The sequence below is a fragment of the Myxine glutinosa genome, chromosome 8 (genome assembly GCF_964187855.1).
Source record: "Myxine glutinosa chromosome 8, kmMyxGlut1.1, whole genome shotgun sequence".
Taxonomy (NCBI): Eukaryota; Metazoa; Chordata; class Myxini; order Myxiniformes; family Myxinidae; genus Myxine; species Myxine glutinosa.
This window is the reverse complement of record NC_136268.1, coordinates 124,794,282-124,809,898: the sequence shown is the minus strand read 5'-3', so window position 1 is coordinate 124,809,898 and position 15,617 is coordinate 124,794,282. Positions and strand designations below refer to the sequence as shown.

Genomic DNA, 15,617 nt, shown 5'->3' with positions numbered 1-15,617 from the left:
CCACAAGGTGTACTCCACCTTCATCCGGACTCCAACCGTTGCCTCGACACACGTATTCAAACTGCGCCAGGTACGCTCTCAGATCACTCTTGCCGTCATACGGCGCGAGTGGGACCTTGTGGGCGCCCGAAGGCCAGACCCCATGCGTCACTCCTTGCGGGATCAGCGCGGGACCAAACCGTTCGGGCCCCCACAGTACACTATTCCCGGGGGGCTCCCGTGCATCCCCTGTCCCTCCAAACACTACCCCTCTTGGTGTCGATGCCTGGGTCGCCCTTCCGCAACCCGCTACCCACTCCATACCCGCACACCCTTGCTCACCAATACCCCTCTCACTCCCCATAGTCAGACCTCCTTTATCCATACACTCCAGACCAGTCATACACCTCACCATTGGTCCCTCACGAACACCAGGTCTAAACCAACACCCAAGCCGACTGAATCTCCCCTCACACCATATACATTTCCGAGTATATATCGCCACTCACCTCGGCACCTCGTCTTCGCTCCTCCTCCGCCACCTGCAAACTCTTTATTTGGTTAGTAAGCACATCATCACGATTTGAGCACAGACCTTGTACATATTCCATCACCTCCTCCTTTATCTCTCTCTTAGTTTCCCTCCGTCTCTTCTTAATTTCACTTACCCCCTCTTCCACTTCCTCTAACTTTTGCTTCACCTCTTTCATTTCCCGGTGCGCCCCCTCAATTTCTTCCTCTAATGCCACCTTGGTCGTTTCTATGTGCGTCCTTACTTCCCGTTCTTTCGTCTCCATTGCTTCTGTTACCTCGTCCAACCTCTTTGTCAACCACCCATGTACCATCTGACATTCCCTCTTTGTCGCTATAAGTTCCTTTTTTATTTCTTTCTGTGTCGCCGTTAACCCCCCGATTACCGCCGTGTTCTTTTCCACTTGCTCCACTAATTCCTTTTGTCCCACCGTCAGCTGCTCTACTCCCCTCGTCAGATCTTCTATGCCCCCCTGTAACCTAGCTGTACTATTTCTCACCTCTTTCTCCATACGCTCCTCACCTCGCTTTACCTCCTCGTGTACCCCCGCAACCTCCTCGCCCACACCTCGTCTGATCTCCTCCCCCATTTCTCCCATCTCTTTGGTAGATGCTGCCCTCATCTGTTCCAAATCATTCCTCTGGGCATCCAATTTAGTTTCCAACCCGATTTTCACCTCCTCTATCTGATCTCCCATTTGTTTAATTTCCCAGGCGGATTGCTCCCCTATTTCCCTCAATTTGCCTTCCATGGTGTTTTCTAACCCCGTTAACCCATTCTTCACCCCTTTCATCCCGTTGTCTAACCCCTCAAATTTGTTGTCTAAACCCTCAAATTTATTGTCTAAACCCTCAAATTTATTGTCTAAAGTCTAAACCCTCATATTTAGCTTCTCGCCCCCCGATTTGATTTCCCATATTACTTAACCCGTCTCTCAATTGCTCACTGGTACCCTGTGCTTCGTCCCTCATTGCCCCCAATTGCTCACTGGTACCCCGCGCTTCGTCCCTCATTGCTCTGATTTCCGCCCTTGATTTGTCCCCCTGCAGGTTCAGGGACGCCTGCATTTGTGCCATAAATTGCTCCATGAGGGCCTGCATTTGGACCATCCCCATTGGTGCAGCGGGCATGGCCGCCGCAACCATGTGTGAGCCGCCATTTTGTACGCCTCCAACGTCATGCGCGGCGTCGCCATTTTGTGCGCCTGAAACCTCTGCAACCACATCTTTATTGCTCTCCTCCTCCCTCTCCCCCATATACATTTCCCTGGGGTCCTGGGTCGCTTCTAACCCCCCTTCTAACTCACCCACCAGCATCCGATCGCCTTGAGCATCCATGGCACGATTTTAAATTTCGATGTTAAAATGAAATTTCGACCACTCGTAATTTGAGTGCGCTAAGCGCACTTCAGGTCCGAATCTCGCTCCTGACACCAATTGTTGCGGAAACGGAGTACGGCACTCCCCTTCGGGGGGGGGGGGGGGTTAGTCCCCCTTCTAATTTCACTGGCCGTCTCCGCTCCTGAAGCTGCCCAGCTCCCTCCAGGGAGGCAGGTGAGCAACCTCGTTCGAGACCGCGGACAAGATGTTAATTGCCGAGCGGATTAGCAGCCGCGGCTCGAACCGTTAACAGAACTAGACCCGATTCTTATTCATTGGCCAAATCGTGCCACAGGTATTCAATGATGGAAAAGACAAGGACGAACGGATGTGAAGAAAAGAAGGCAGAGTAAGGAAGAACAGGATTTATTAATTATTAATTATGTACAAATCAAAAGAAACCAAGGAGGAGGAAAAATACGAAAAGAATTTACAGAAGAGGTAGACACAGTGCAATACTAGCTTATCTAAACAGGCTTAACTTATACCCCAGACAACATAAAGGACGGACGACAATCAGACTTACACGGGGAATGATGATAGGAATGAATGGCAGGAGGTGGATGGCTGGACGGACGAGGAGGTGGGATCACAAGGCGGGAAGGATGCGGGTGGTTGGTATGATCGCGCGGCTCGAGGTGAGCAGCCGCCGACCCTCCTCAATCGTATCTGCACGGCGGCATTGCTTCGCGGCCGCAACTGCCGTCAATGCTCAAAGCTGCCGTGGTCAAAAGCTGCGGTGGATTCCGCTGCGGTGGACTCCTTACTCATTAGTTCGTGGGGGCTTCCTCGGTCATCCGCTGAGGGGGGCTTCTTCGGTCATCTCGTTCCTCAATCATCTCTGGTGGGGGCGTCGCGCCGCGGGCTATATAGCCACGCCCTACCAAGCCATGACCACACCTTACCAAGCCGTGCCCACCGAGTCCTGGTTGGGCGCAAGGGCTTCCTGGCTCCACCTCCTGATGACGAGGTGTGGGCCACGCCCGTAATGTAGCTCATCCCCCTTCTTCTCCGAGGCTTGACCACGTGCGTAATGGAGGCAAAGACGCTGACAATGCGAATGGCAATGACGCAGTTGGAAATGGAGGTTTTGGGGCAATTGTAAGGGGATCTATCTTATTTCAATTCGATGCAATGCAGAGTCAACTCATGGGAAACAGAGCCTTATACTAACATAGAATAAAGAAATAACTATTTAGAAGGGTATATGGTGGCCTACGTGCTTGCGATGGATTAACTAAGAGGACGACCTTTGACCTTTACACTACGGAGGTATTTACAAGGAATCATTACACAACTTACAGAGGGTGATATTTACACAAAAAAAACACAGGATTCTCAAATCCGCAACAATATATATATACAGACTTGGCATTTAATATGGAATATTTTTTTGTGGGGGTGAACTTACTTTTCAAGATGACTTAGAACCAAAAGTTCATTGGAATTATGTTGAAATTATTCTAGATTTTGTTAATGTGACCTTTAACAGAAACAAAAACCACATTTGACATTTCGAAACAAATAAATTGATCCTTGAAAGTGATGTAAACTGATATCGAACTCAATTCATGGACAGTACTGTGTTAAACTTCTGTACGTTTTCCAGAAGTATCTCTTTATTTTGCACATTAGCCAAAAAAAATTTCAACAAAAACAAAAGCTAAATTATGACGGATTACGGACAGTAAAATTACAGTTCAGTACTTCGTGTAACCCCCACGAGCATTCAGGAGAGCATGTACACGTCGAGGCATGCTGTTCACGAGATTTGCCAAGGTTTGGACAGGAATCGCTTGCCATGCAGTGACAATAGTCTGCTGCAATTCACGCACAGAGGTAGCCTGCTGGGCCAAGTTGTCGATTTGACGCGTTAATTCTGTCCACAAGTTCTCTATCGGATTCATATCCGGGGACATGGCAGGCCACTCCATATGCTCTACACAACGGTCAGGAAGGAAGTGTTGGATCATGCGAGCACGATGAGGCCATGCATTGTCATCTTGGAAGACAAAGTTTCCTCGAAAGGCTGCACGAGCAAATGGAAGCAATGTTTCTTCCAGAATGACCCTGTACTTGAACTGGTTCAGGTTTCCATTCAGAACAACCAGGTCAGTTTTGCCCCCTGCATGAAAAGCAGCCCAAACAGTCACCCCACCACCTCCAGCTTGGACTCTTGGCACTATACAATCTTCGTTGTGGGCTTCATGCACTTGTCTGCGCACTCGGACGCGGCCATCTTGACGATAGACCAGAAATCTGGACTCGTCACTGAAGGACACGTGATTCCAGTGTCCTGGCTGCCATTGATGGTGCTCTCTGGCCCACTGCAATCGGTGCTGGCTGTGTTGTCTGGTCAGGCCTGGCTTTCTCAGGGGATGCCTGGCACGATAGCCTGCTTGAACCAGTCGTTGGTTGACTAGCCTTCTGGATACAGGCACATTTGTCAGTTGCTGCCACTCAGCCCGAAGCCGATTAGCTGACTTGGTATGGCCATTGCAGACTAACCGGTGCAGCTGGCGATCATCTCTCCTTGTGGTTCTGCGTGGACGTCCTGGCCTTGGTATTGGAGTAGGGACACCCCTCTGAGCATTTCATTTCAGGATCTTTGACACCTGACCTTGAATGATGCCATACTGCCGAGCAATAGCATGCTGTTTCATGCCAGAATTTTGTAAAGCCACCACTCCATGACAAACAGCATTGTCAAGTTGACGGACCATCTCCAGAGGAAGCGGCACTAACTTTTGTAGACGTGCAGCAGTTGTTTTCCACTAATACAGAACGCAACAACCCTTATATACCCGATTGTGAAGCCAATCGTCAAATGTACCTGTCCTTACATTTTGTCACGCCTCCTGTGATATAATCCTGTTATTGACTTCTTGATGTGAAAGACAATCAGTGACATGGTTCTTTCAACAAAGACATCACCGAAGGGTAAAATAAACTCACCAGATTGATATACTGAGTTCAGAAAGTAAACCCAAGTCAAGAAAAAAAAAAAAATTCCATTTTAAATGCCAAGTCTGTATATATATATATATATATATATATATATATATATATATATATATATATATATATATATATATATACACACACTGTATATGGTGGTAGTTTGAAGCACCCTGTGTATATATATATATATATATATATATATATATATATATATATATATATATATATATATAAATATATATATATATATTATATATATATGTATATATATATATATATATTTATATATATATATATATATATAAGTTCAAAACACACCTGGTCACAAGTGTGCTGCACTGACCGGGTCCTCAGTCGAGGTCCTCAGCATCATCCCGTTTCGGCCCTTCAACCTCGATACGGTCAGCTAAGGTGGGCCAGCAGGGGCACGTACACATCCACATGCAGCAACTGCATCTGGATGCGTACATACCCCCACCCCCAGCCAGTGCGAACAACAACAACAACAACAACAACAACAACAACAACAACAACAACACCTCCACATCCAGAATCCACAGCACCAAACAAACATGGTGGAACACTCAATCACCCACCTTTATACCCTTCACCACTCACCAACAAAACACACCAGATCATTCATACACACACATACACACCCATACACACACATACATACAGAACACCAACCAAACAACCACCTACACTTACATCATACACCACTCAACACACAAAAACACACACTCATGCAAAAATTCATTCATGCAAAAACACACACCCTCAACCACTCACTCATATACACAAAATAAGAAGTAATAATGGTACAAAAAAAACAAAAAACCACACACACACACACACACACACACACACACACACACACACACACACACACACACACACACAACCAACCTACACCGTTCGACGTGCCTCCATAAACTTCCTCCATATCCAAAATGAGCCTTTCAAGGCAACCTGGGCCACCTTGTCACACATCCTCCTTCTTTCTGTCCCACACACTCCCAGCCTAGCAAGAAATGCAGAAAAGGAATTGCCAATATACCCTCTACACCCCACCTCAAATGGCTGACACGAAACTCGCCAACCCTTCTCCCAGCACTCTGCCTCCAGCTCACTGTACTTTCTTCTCTTCCTCTCGTGCACCTCCTCCATGTTCTCTTCCCAAGGTACTGACAATTCCCCTAAGATGACCTGTCTTGTTGCACCTGACCAAATGACAATGTCAGGCCACAACCTTGTCACACAGATCTCCTCTGGGAATACCAATTGTGGCTTTAGGTCTGCCACCACCTGCCAATCACAAGCATCTGACAGCCCTCTTGCTTTCCACCCCCTCCTCTTTCCACCTCTTACCACTTGGCCCTCTTTGACAAACCGCACCTCTCCCCCATCAGTCTCCTTCTCCACTCGTCTTTCTCTCGACCTCAGCACCTCTTGTTGCACCATCTGCATCACCACCGCCAGCACCTGATCATGTCGCCACCTGTATTGTCCTGCTGCCAATGCTACTGAACATACACTCAGTGCATGCTGCACCGTTCCCACACCTCCACACAAATAGCATCTCTCCTCCTGCAACAACCCCCACAATTTCAAGTTTACTGGTGACGGAAGCACATCATACGTTGCCCGCAACAGGAAATTCAACAATATTGGCTCCATCCTCCAAATCTCTTGCCACTTCAATATCCTCACCCGCACACCTTCCCACTTAGTCCAAGCACCTTGCTGTGCCTGACCGACTACTTTAACATATCTCCCCTCCTCTTCCTTTCTTCTCACCTCCCTCTCAACCATCTTCCTCATCTCTTCCACACATGCCTTTCCCCATCGCTCATGCTCATCCACCCCAAGCCATGCTTCCCATGCTGTACCATCCCCATGACCTCCTCCTGTTGTAACCGCTCCTCCTTCTCGTCCACCTCTGCTCTTGCATTCCACTTCCGACTTCCCTTCTTCTCTGGGAGAGCATTCTTTACCACTGCATCACTTGAATCCCGCAACATCATGAACTCCCGCACCCTCACCACCTTAAACTCCTCGGTTAATGATGTCAAGGGAAACTGGAGTTTTCCACCCTGACCATAAAAGGCAATGTTCGTCAAACAGCGTGGCACTCCCAACCACCTCCTCACAAACCTACTCACCACAACCTGCATCCTCTCTACATGCCCAATCGCAATATCATACATCATCAATGGCCACAATACTCGTGGCATCAACCCAAACTTCAAACACCATACCTTCAACTTACCTGGCAAACCACATCCATCAATCCTCTTCAAACCTCTCAAAAGCTTGTTTCTGACCTCCTCCACTCTTCCCACATAATTCAACTCCACTGTATACCATCTTCCCAAACTCTTCACAGGGGCCTCCACCAATGATGGAACCACCTCCCCTCCCAGCTCAAACCTGTGCATGTTATCCACCACTCATCGTCTCACTATCACACTCCTCGACTTTCTTGCTTTAAATCCCATTCTTGCCCACTGCATCAACCTTTCCAGTCGTCCCAGTACCTCTACTGCTGCATCAGTGGACTGTTGGACAACTGTCAGGTCATCCATGAAAGCAAACATTGCTGGCAACCTCTGACCAGGGGCTAGCTCCACTTCTTTCCCATGTCGACTCACCGCACGTATCAACAACTCCATAACCAGCACAAACAAAATCGGGGAGTTGGTATATCCCATCGGGATCCCCACTTCCAACTTCTGCCACTCTGTTACATAGGACTGTGTCGCAAACCGCATCAAAAACTGATCATAATGTGCCATCAAAAAATCCCTAAATCTCCGTGGCACCCAAAAGAAATCCATGGCATACCTGATCAAGGCATGCGGCACTGACCCATATGCATTCTCCAAATCCAGCCATACCACCGCCACATCCTTCCTTTGCCTCTTTGCCTCCTGTAACACTTGCTAGACCATTGCCGAGTGTTCAATGCATCCTGGTGATCCTGGTATTCCTGCCTTCTGCACAGAACCATCCACAAAACCATTCCCTCTGATGAAGCCTGAGAGCCGTGCCGCAAAGACACTCATCAATATCTTCCCATCTACATCGAGCAATGATATTGGTCTAAACTGCTCCAGTGTCAACGGCCTCCTCCTGCTTTGGAATATAAACTCCTTCCACCCTAGTCCATTGACTGGGCACCACTCCTTGCCTCCATACCACCTTCAGAGCCTTCCACAGATACTGCCTGATGCCTACACAACTATTAAACACCTTGTATGGCACTCCACTTGGTCCTGGAGCCGATGCCGTCCGTGCCTTCCTCAAAACTGCCTCAATCTCAGACATCTTTGGCTCTGACAAATCAAATGGAACACCTGGCTCTGTCGGTCTCACCAATTCTTCGATGTCCAATCCTTCGATGTCTCAACAATATATTATATATATATATATGTATATATATATATATATATATATATATATATATATATATATATATATATATATATATATATATATATGCAGGGTGCTTCAAAAAAATGTTAACACTTTTATGGGACTTTCGTTTTTAATGAAAAAGAATGGATAATACACTGTAACATGACAACAAATGTATGTTGATAGCTTCAAAAAGTCAGTCTCCACTTGTTCGCCATCATTGTCAACAATGCCTGGAATCTTCTCTGGGTGGTCTCCAGAGCCCGGAGGGACATGTCTTGTGGTATTGTTGCAATCACATTTTCAATTTTCTGTTGGAGGTCTTGTACATCATGTGGCTTGGCGGCAATAAACACATTCCTTTGCCATACCCCACAGCCAGAAATCACAATGTGAGATATCTGGCGAACGTGCGGGCCATTTCACAGGCCCTCCTTTGCCAATTCATCTCCGCTCAAATTTTCTATTAAGATGAGTGCGAACATTCCAAGCAAAGTGGGGTGGAGCACCATCCAACTGAAAGTATCCGGTCAGCCAGATTTGTTGTGGGAGGTTGTCCTCTGCATAATATTCCATCATGTACAATAAGTCACCACTGTTGATTGTGGTGTTTAAAAAAAAAAATGGCCCTACCACTTCTGTTGCAATGACTACACACCATACATTCACCTTGGGACTGTCTCGTTCATGCTCACGCATAACACGAGGATTCTCAGTACCACAGAAGACACAGTTGTGTTTGTTTACGCGTCCACTTATTTGAAAGGTGCCTCGTCACTGAATGCCACTGGCCTGTCAATGTCAGGTTCCAAATTCTTAATCTCTAAGAAAACTTTGCAAACCTCAACATGAGCGGCTATATTTGCAGAACGTAAGGCTTGCACAATCTGCAAATGATGTGGCCACGTTCCCAGGTCCTTGTTCAAGATTCTCCACACCGTTGCCCGGGGAAGACCACATTCTACGCTGAATCGTCTGGTTGATTTCCCTGGGCTACGCAAGAAAGCCTGTTCGTGGTCGACCGCTGTTCCCTTTGTAATTATCAGCAACTGAGCCGGTTTCGACCAACTTGTTGTAAACGTGATAAGTGGTCAATCTCAAGGGTGGATCACAGTTGAAATGCTCTCTGTATTTGTTGCGAACCACCGTGGGTGACTGAAAGACGTCCATCCATGCAGCAACCTTTCTTCTTTGCTCCAAAGTCAATCTTCTTGCCATTTCAGTGAACTGCAAAGGAACATATATATATATATATATATATATATATATATATATATATATATATATATATATATATATATATATATCACACACACACACACACACACACACACACACACTTACACTCACCCTTCCTACATACTGCATACTTACTTCCTAACCCTTCCTACTTCCTCCATACTACATACTGCAACACACCCTTTCAAGGTCAATAATGACTTGTAATTTCATAATCCCATTATACATTTTCAGGAAATTTTCCACCAAGTCAATCTCTTAACCAGACTCACCTGCTGCACACTGTTTTTATTTCTTTAAAAAAATCCATGCCGTTAATTTTATTCAGCTTGAGCCCTTGTTCATTCTAACAATACACCTTCTCAGATATGTACAAGAAATGAAGAAATTATTTTTTTCCTGGTGGCAGTTTTTATTAAATTTTGCTTTTCTTGCCATCATTGATGATTGCGACATTAACTAATACCGTTACACGCACTCTCTCTTCCAGGTGAACCATGTGGTGGCGAGCTGCGAGGTGGGAATGGTACTATCTCCAGCCCGGGATTTCCACTGGGATACCCTAACGGGCTGAACTGTACCTGGCTGGTGTTGGTTACACCTGGAGCACGAGCACAACTGAGATTTTTAGCCTTTGCTTTGGAAGATGGTTACGACTTTCTGTCAGTGTTTGATGGACCTCCTAGTCTTGGTCGTCTTCGTGCCAGGTAAGTTCTTTACCCAAAATTGTAATGATAAAATAATGATGATAATCATATTATATATAATTCGAGAAGTGTCTGTTTGTGTGTTTGTTTAACTTCTTTGCCTCAATTATTTGCATGAAAACCATACACATTAAAACCATAATGGGCGAATTACCTTATTTCTGTAGCAAGATTTCAAGACTCTCTGCTCACCTTCACTCCTTCATTCCTCTCTTCTCCCGCCTCTGGAACAAACTCCCTCACTCTCTTCAATCCCACTCCACCCTCCAGGTCTTTAAAACTGCTGTTCACCACCATCTCTTATCTTCCCCCATCCAAAACCTTGATCTTTTCTACCCCCGCTAATTTCACCCCAATTCCACTTTTTTGAAATACCAACTTCTCTCCTGGAAGTCCTTGGTGTCCTTGTGTTTTATACTTCTCCCTCCACCCCCCCCCCCCTTCCCACGCCTCCTCCCCCCAAGCCCTCTCCCTTCCACACATCTCCCTGCTCTCAAATGTTGTGTTTGTGTGCTTCCCCTTCTCTCCCCATCTTGTTTTCCGCTCCCTCTTTTTGTGTGTTTTGTTTGTCTGGTTGATTTGTTTGTGAAGTAAATGTTAGCTCTTTCACGAGCCTCGATTCAGTATACAAAACAAAACAAAACAAACAAACAAAAAAATTACCTAAATAAATATTTTAGTGTGTGTGTGTGTGTGTGTGTGTGTGTGTGTGTGTTTGCATGCGTGCTGGTTTGTGTGTTTGTTTCTGTGGTTGTATGTGTGTTTGTGTGTTTGTTTGTGTTTGTTTGTTTTGTGTGTTTGTATGTGTGTTTGTTTGTATATGTGTGTTTGTTTCTGTGTTCGTGTGTTTGTTTGTGTGTTCGTGTGTTTGTTTTGTGTGTTTGTATGTGTGCTTGTTTGTTTGTGTTGTTTGTGTGTGTTTGTTTCTGTGTTTGTATGTGTGTGTGTTTGTTTGTGTGTTTGTATGTGTGTTTGTTACTTGCAAAATCGAAGATTTTTCAAGTATATTGGTCGGTTGTGTTTGTGGTTCTGTCTCTTGTCTGTTTGTTTGTTTGTCTGTCTTGTCTGTTTGTTTGTCTGTCTGTTTGTTTGTTTGTCTGTTTGTCACCGGTCTACAGGTCACAATTTTCAACCGATCCTCACGAAACTTCACCAAATGGTAGAGTTGGTCAAAAGCAAGAAGCCTATTGTTTTGGGGTCAATAGGTCAAAAGGTCAACATAGGCCAAAGGTCACCAACTTTGCTAAATTTCTAAAATCCTCAATGTTCATCCGATTGACCTGAAATTTGAAGAGGACTTGTATATCTGGTCACTGAATTCAACCACCAAGTATTTTTGAGGTCAACATAGGCCAAATTGCTAAAATCCTCAATTTTCATCCGATTGAGTTGAAATTTGAAGAGGACTTGCATATCTGGTCACTGAATTCAACCACTTAGTATATTTGAGGTCAACATTGGCCAAAAGGTCAACATAGGCTGAATTTCTAAAATCCTCAATTTTCATCCGATTGACTTGAAATTTGAAGAGGACTTGCATATCTGGTCAATGAATTCAACCACCAAGTATTTTTGAGGTCAACATGGGCCAAAAGGTCAACATAGGCCAAATTTCTAAAATCCTCAATTTTCATCTAATTGACTTAAAATTTGAAAAGAACTTGCATATCTCATCACTGAATTCAACCGCCAAGTATTTTTGAGGTCAACATAGGCCAAAAGGTCAACATAGGCCAAATTTCTAAAATCCTCAATTTCCATCCGATTGACTTGAAATTTGAAGAGGAGTTGCATATCTGGTCACTGAATTCAACCACCAAGTATTCTTGAGGTCAACATAGGCCAAAAGGTCAACATAGGCCAAATTTCTAAAATCCTCAATTTTCATCCAATTTACTTGAAATTTGAAGAGGACTTGCATATCTGGTCACTGAATTCAACCACCTAGTATTTTTGAGGTCAATGTAGGCCAAAAGGTCAACATATGCCAAGTTTCAAAAATCCTCAATTTTCATCCGATTGACTTGAAAATTGAACAGCATTTGCACATTGAGTCACTAAATAGGGAAACTAACTATTTTTGAGGTCAAAAGGTCAAAGGTCAACTCAAGGTCAACCTTCCAAAATCATAATTTTTCATCTGAAATATCGTCACTTTTTTTCCTATTGATCCGAGCTTTGGTCAAGATTGTCAATTTTAATCTTGATGAAATGGACAATTTGCTGTATCAATGGAATTTCTTTTCTTGGGGAGGGGTTGGGGGGAGTATTTTGCAAGTATCGTGCTCCGCATGACGTCTTCTTGTTTGTGTGTTTGTTTGTTTGTGTGCTTATTTTGTGTTTGTATGTATGTTTGTTTGTGTGTTTGTTACTTGCAAAATCAAAGATTTTTCAAGTATATTGGTCGGTTGCGTTTGTGGTTCTGTCTGTCTGTTTGTCTGTTTGTCTGTTTGTCACCGGCCTACAGGTCACAATTCTAAACCGATAGTCACGAAACTTCACCAAGCTGTATAGGTCGTCCCAATTGAGAAGCCTATTTTTTTTGGGGTCAAAGTTCAAAGGTCATCTGGAGGTCAAATTTCTAAAATCGCCATTTTAAATCCGATTGACTTGAAAATTGAACAGCATTTGCATATCGAGTCACTAAATTGGGAAACATACTATTTTTGAGGTCAAAAGGTCAACTCAAGGTCAAATTTTAAAAATCATCAATTTTCATCTAAAAATCTGTCAATTCTCAACAGATTGACTTGAAAATTGAACAGCCTTTGCATATGGAGTAAATAAATTGGGAAACATACTATTTTTGAGGTTAAATGGTCAAAGGTCAACTGCAGGTCAAACTTCCAAAATCACCAATTTTCATCCGATTGACTTGGAAATTGAACAGCATTTGCATATTGTGTCACTAAATAGGAAAACCAACTATTTTTGAGGTCAAAAGGTCAAAGCTCAACTCGAGGTAAAACTTCCAAAATCATCAATTTTCATATGAAAACCCATCAATTTGCATCCAATTGACTTGAAATTAGAACAGCATTTGCGCATTGCCTCACTGAATTGGGAAACCAACTATTTTTGAGGTCAAAAGGTCAAACTTCCAAACCCATCAATTTTCATCCGATTGACTTGGAAATTGAACGGCATTTGCACATTGTGTCACTAAATAGGAAACCAACTATTTTTGAGGTCAAGAGGTCAAAGGTCCACTCAAGGTCAAACTTCTATAAGTATAATCATCATTTTTCATGAGAAAACGTCACTTTTCATCCTGTTGACCTGAGCTTTGATCAAGATCGTAATTTTTTATCTTGATGAAATGGACAATTTGCTGTGTGAATGGAATTTTTTTCTTGGGGGGGGGGGTTGGATTTTACAAGTATCATGCTCCGCATGACGTCTTCTTGTTTGTTTTTTGTGTTTTGTGTGTTTGTTTGTTTATACATTTGTTTGTGTGTTTGTGCATTTGTACATTATTTCATGACTAAACCGTAGCACAATAGAGCCCAGCTGGGTGAGCTTTTCCTCGTGGGGATTTCTGGACGTATTGGACATTGAAAAGCAAAGAAGTTATTGTTCCGATGTTGGTTACCTTTTGCTTGTGGGCCAGCCGGCGGCAGCACTGCCTGACCCTACATTCCAACGTACACTTTATAGTGGCCTTTGGTGACCTAAAAACGGACCTCGAGGCAAACGTGTTATAGCTTAAAACCTTGCCCAGATTCTGAAGTACCTACACCCAAAATTCAGGGCCTCCAGGTGGAATGGTTCAGCCATGAAAGAATAACATACAAACGTACAAACGCACAAACAAATGCACAAACACACAAAAGCTCAAACAAACACACAAACACTAAAATATTTACAAGATTTAGTAATTCCTTTTGCCATTGAATGATATGTTTTGAAATTTGAATCTGTGTTTTAGAGTTGGACGAAATAAACCCATCATTCTTACATCGTGTATGCCAGGTGTTAAGTCTTTGAGCAAACGTTTTGAAGAACAAACAGTTCACCCAGCCAGGAGTGAAACAGGCAGGAGTGAAAACGTAACCTCCGTCCATCTTCGGTGGCAGAGGTAATGAAGATTGTGGAATAAAAGAGAGTCGGTCGACAGTGGAGAAGGGTAATAATGCTTGGAGGAGAACAAATAAATTTTCAGGCTCAAACAAAACAGATGAGTTCAGAGACTTGGATTATACGAGTTAAACGTGTCAACTGAAGAAGAATTGCAAACACAATATTGCTGATGTAAGGAAGATCAAAGAACAGCTTCATGAGATACAGGGCAACTTTTGAAACTAGGAAACAAGACGACGAAGACAGTTGGATTTGGAAAGATGATTTATCTAACGCAGGCACACTTCATTTGGATTGACTGTATATGGTAGATGTATCTCTCCATTGACCGAATCTCCTAGAGAGGAGAGAGGATAGACCAGGTTTAGTTAGTTTGAAAGAGTTCCACATGCTGAAAGGGGGAGATTAAACACGAGGAAGAAACGACCACTTCAAGTAATGAGTAAGCAGTAACAGCATCGTCAGCACTCCAAAAAACTTCAATCTGATTACATTAAATTGCTTCCATTGCTCCAAACCGAAATCAGTGTCAGCAAATGCTTATTTCTTATCCAATATGACTTCCTTGCCTTGCGGCCAGCATTTGCAGATCTCAGGATAAAAGTGCAGCATTAGGTAGAGAGTACAAAATTGTAGTAAATGCCATTTTGCACTTTTTATAACACTGGCTGTTGTAAATCATTGTCCCAGAAAATGTGGAAAACAGGAACATATCATCACCATCAACTTGCTTATGCTTCACTGCAGGCTGACGGCAGGCCTCCTGCAACTCATGTTAGGATTACTGATGCACTTGCAGGGGCGGATCCAGGAATTTAAAGATGGGGGGAGGGGGGGTGCATGAAACTATAGCGCTGGGGGGGGGATAAAGGGGGGTCTGGGGGTTGTCCCCCAGGAAATTTGTAAAAATTGATCGTCAGAAACGGCATTTCGTGCGTTTTTGGAAGTTTCTGCAGGTCCTTGCGTTCTTTCCTGGTCCAACAGTTCAGCAGATTCGCGATGACTAATGGTCAGATAGAGGAACTGGTGAAACAACTTGCCCAGCTGTTCCTTCTGCTATAAGTTGATGAATTTTGTAGGTGTGTGTGAGTGTGTGTGTGTCTGTGGTGTGCATGGGTGCGGCATGTTTTTTGTGTAGTTCTACTGGAGCTTTCTGATATGGAGTTTCTGATTTGTGTAGTTCTCCCGAAATGATTGTTATGATCTCCTGAGTTAATTAGGCTCATTAACGACAAAGAATCCAGAAGAATTCCGATGTTTCTAAACGCACGCCATGTTAAGGTGTATAGAGCAGCTTAATAGGTCCTTCCATGGCATGCC

At 44.0% G+C, this 15,617-nt stretch overlaps 1 protein-coding gene across 1 annotated transcript in view; it reads left to right on the top strand.

Moving 5' to 3' along the window:
- The window catches only part of LOC137433184 (CUB and sushi domain-containing protein 3-like), a 1,533,363-nt gene that overhangs the window by 186,941 nt on the left and 1,330,805 nt on the right, over positions 1–15,617 (top strand). Inside the window, exon 5 of the mRNA XM_078783994.1 lies at positions 10,001–10,217. Within this exon, the coding sequence (XP_078640120.1) occupies positions 10,001–10,217 (217 nt within the window). The remainder of the gene's footprint in view (positions 1–10,000; positions 10,218–15,617) is intronic.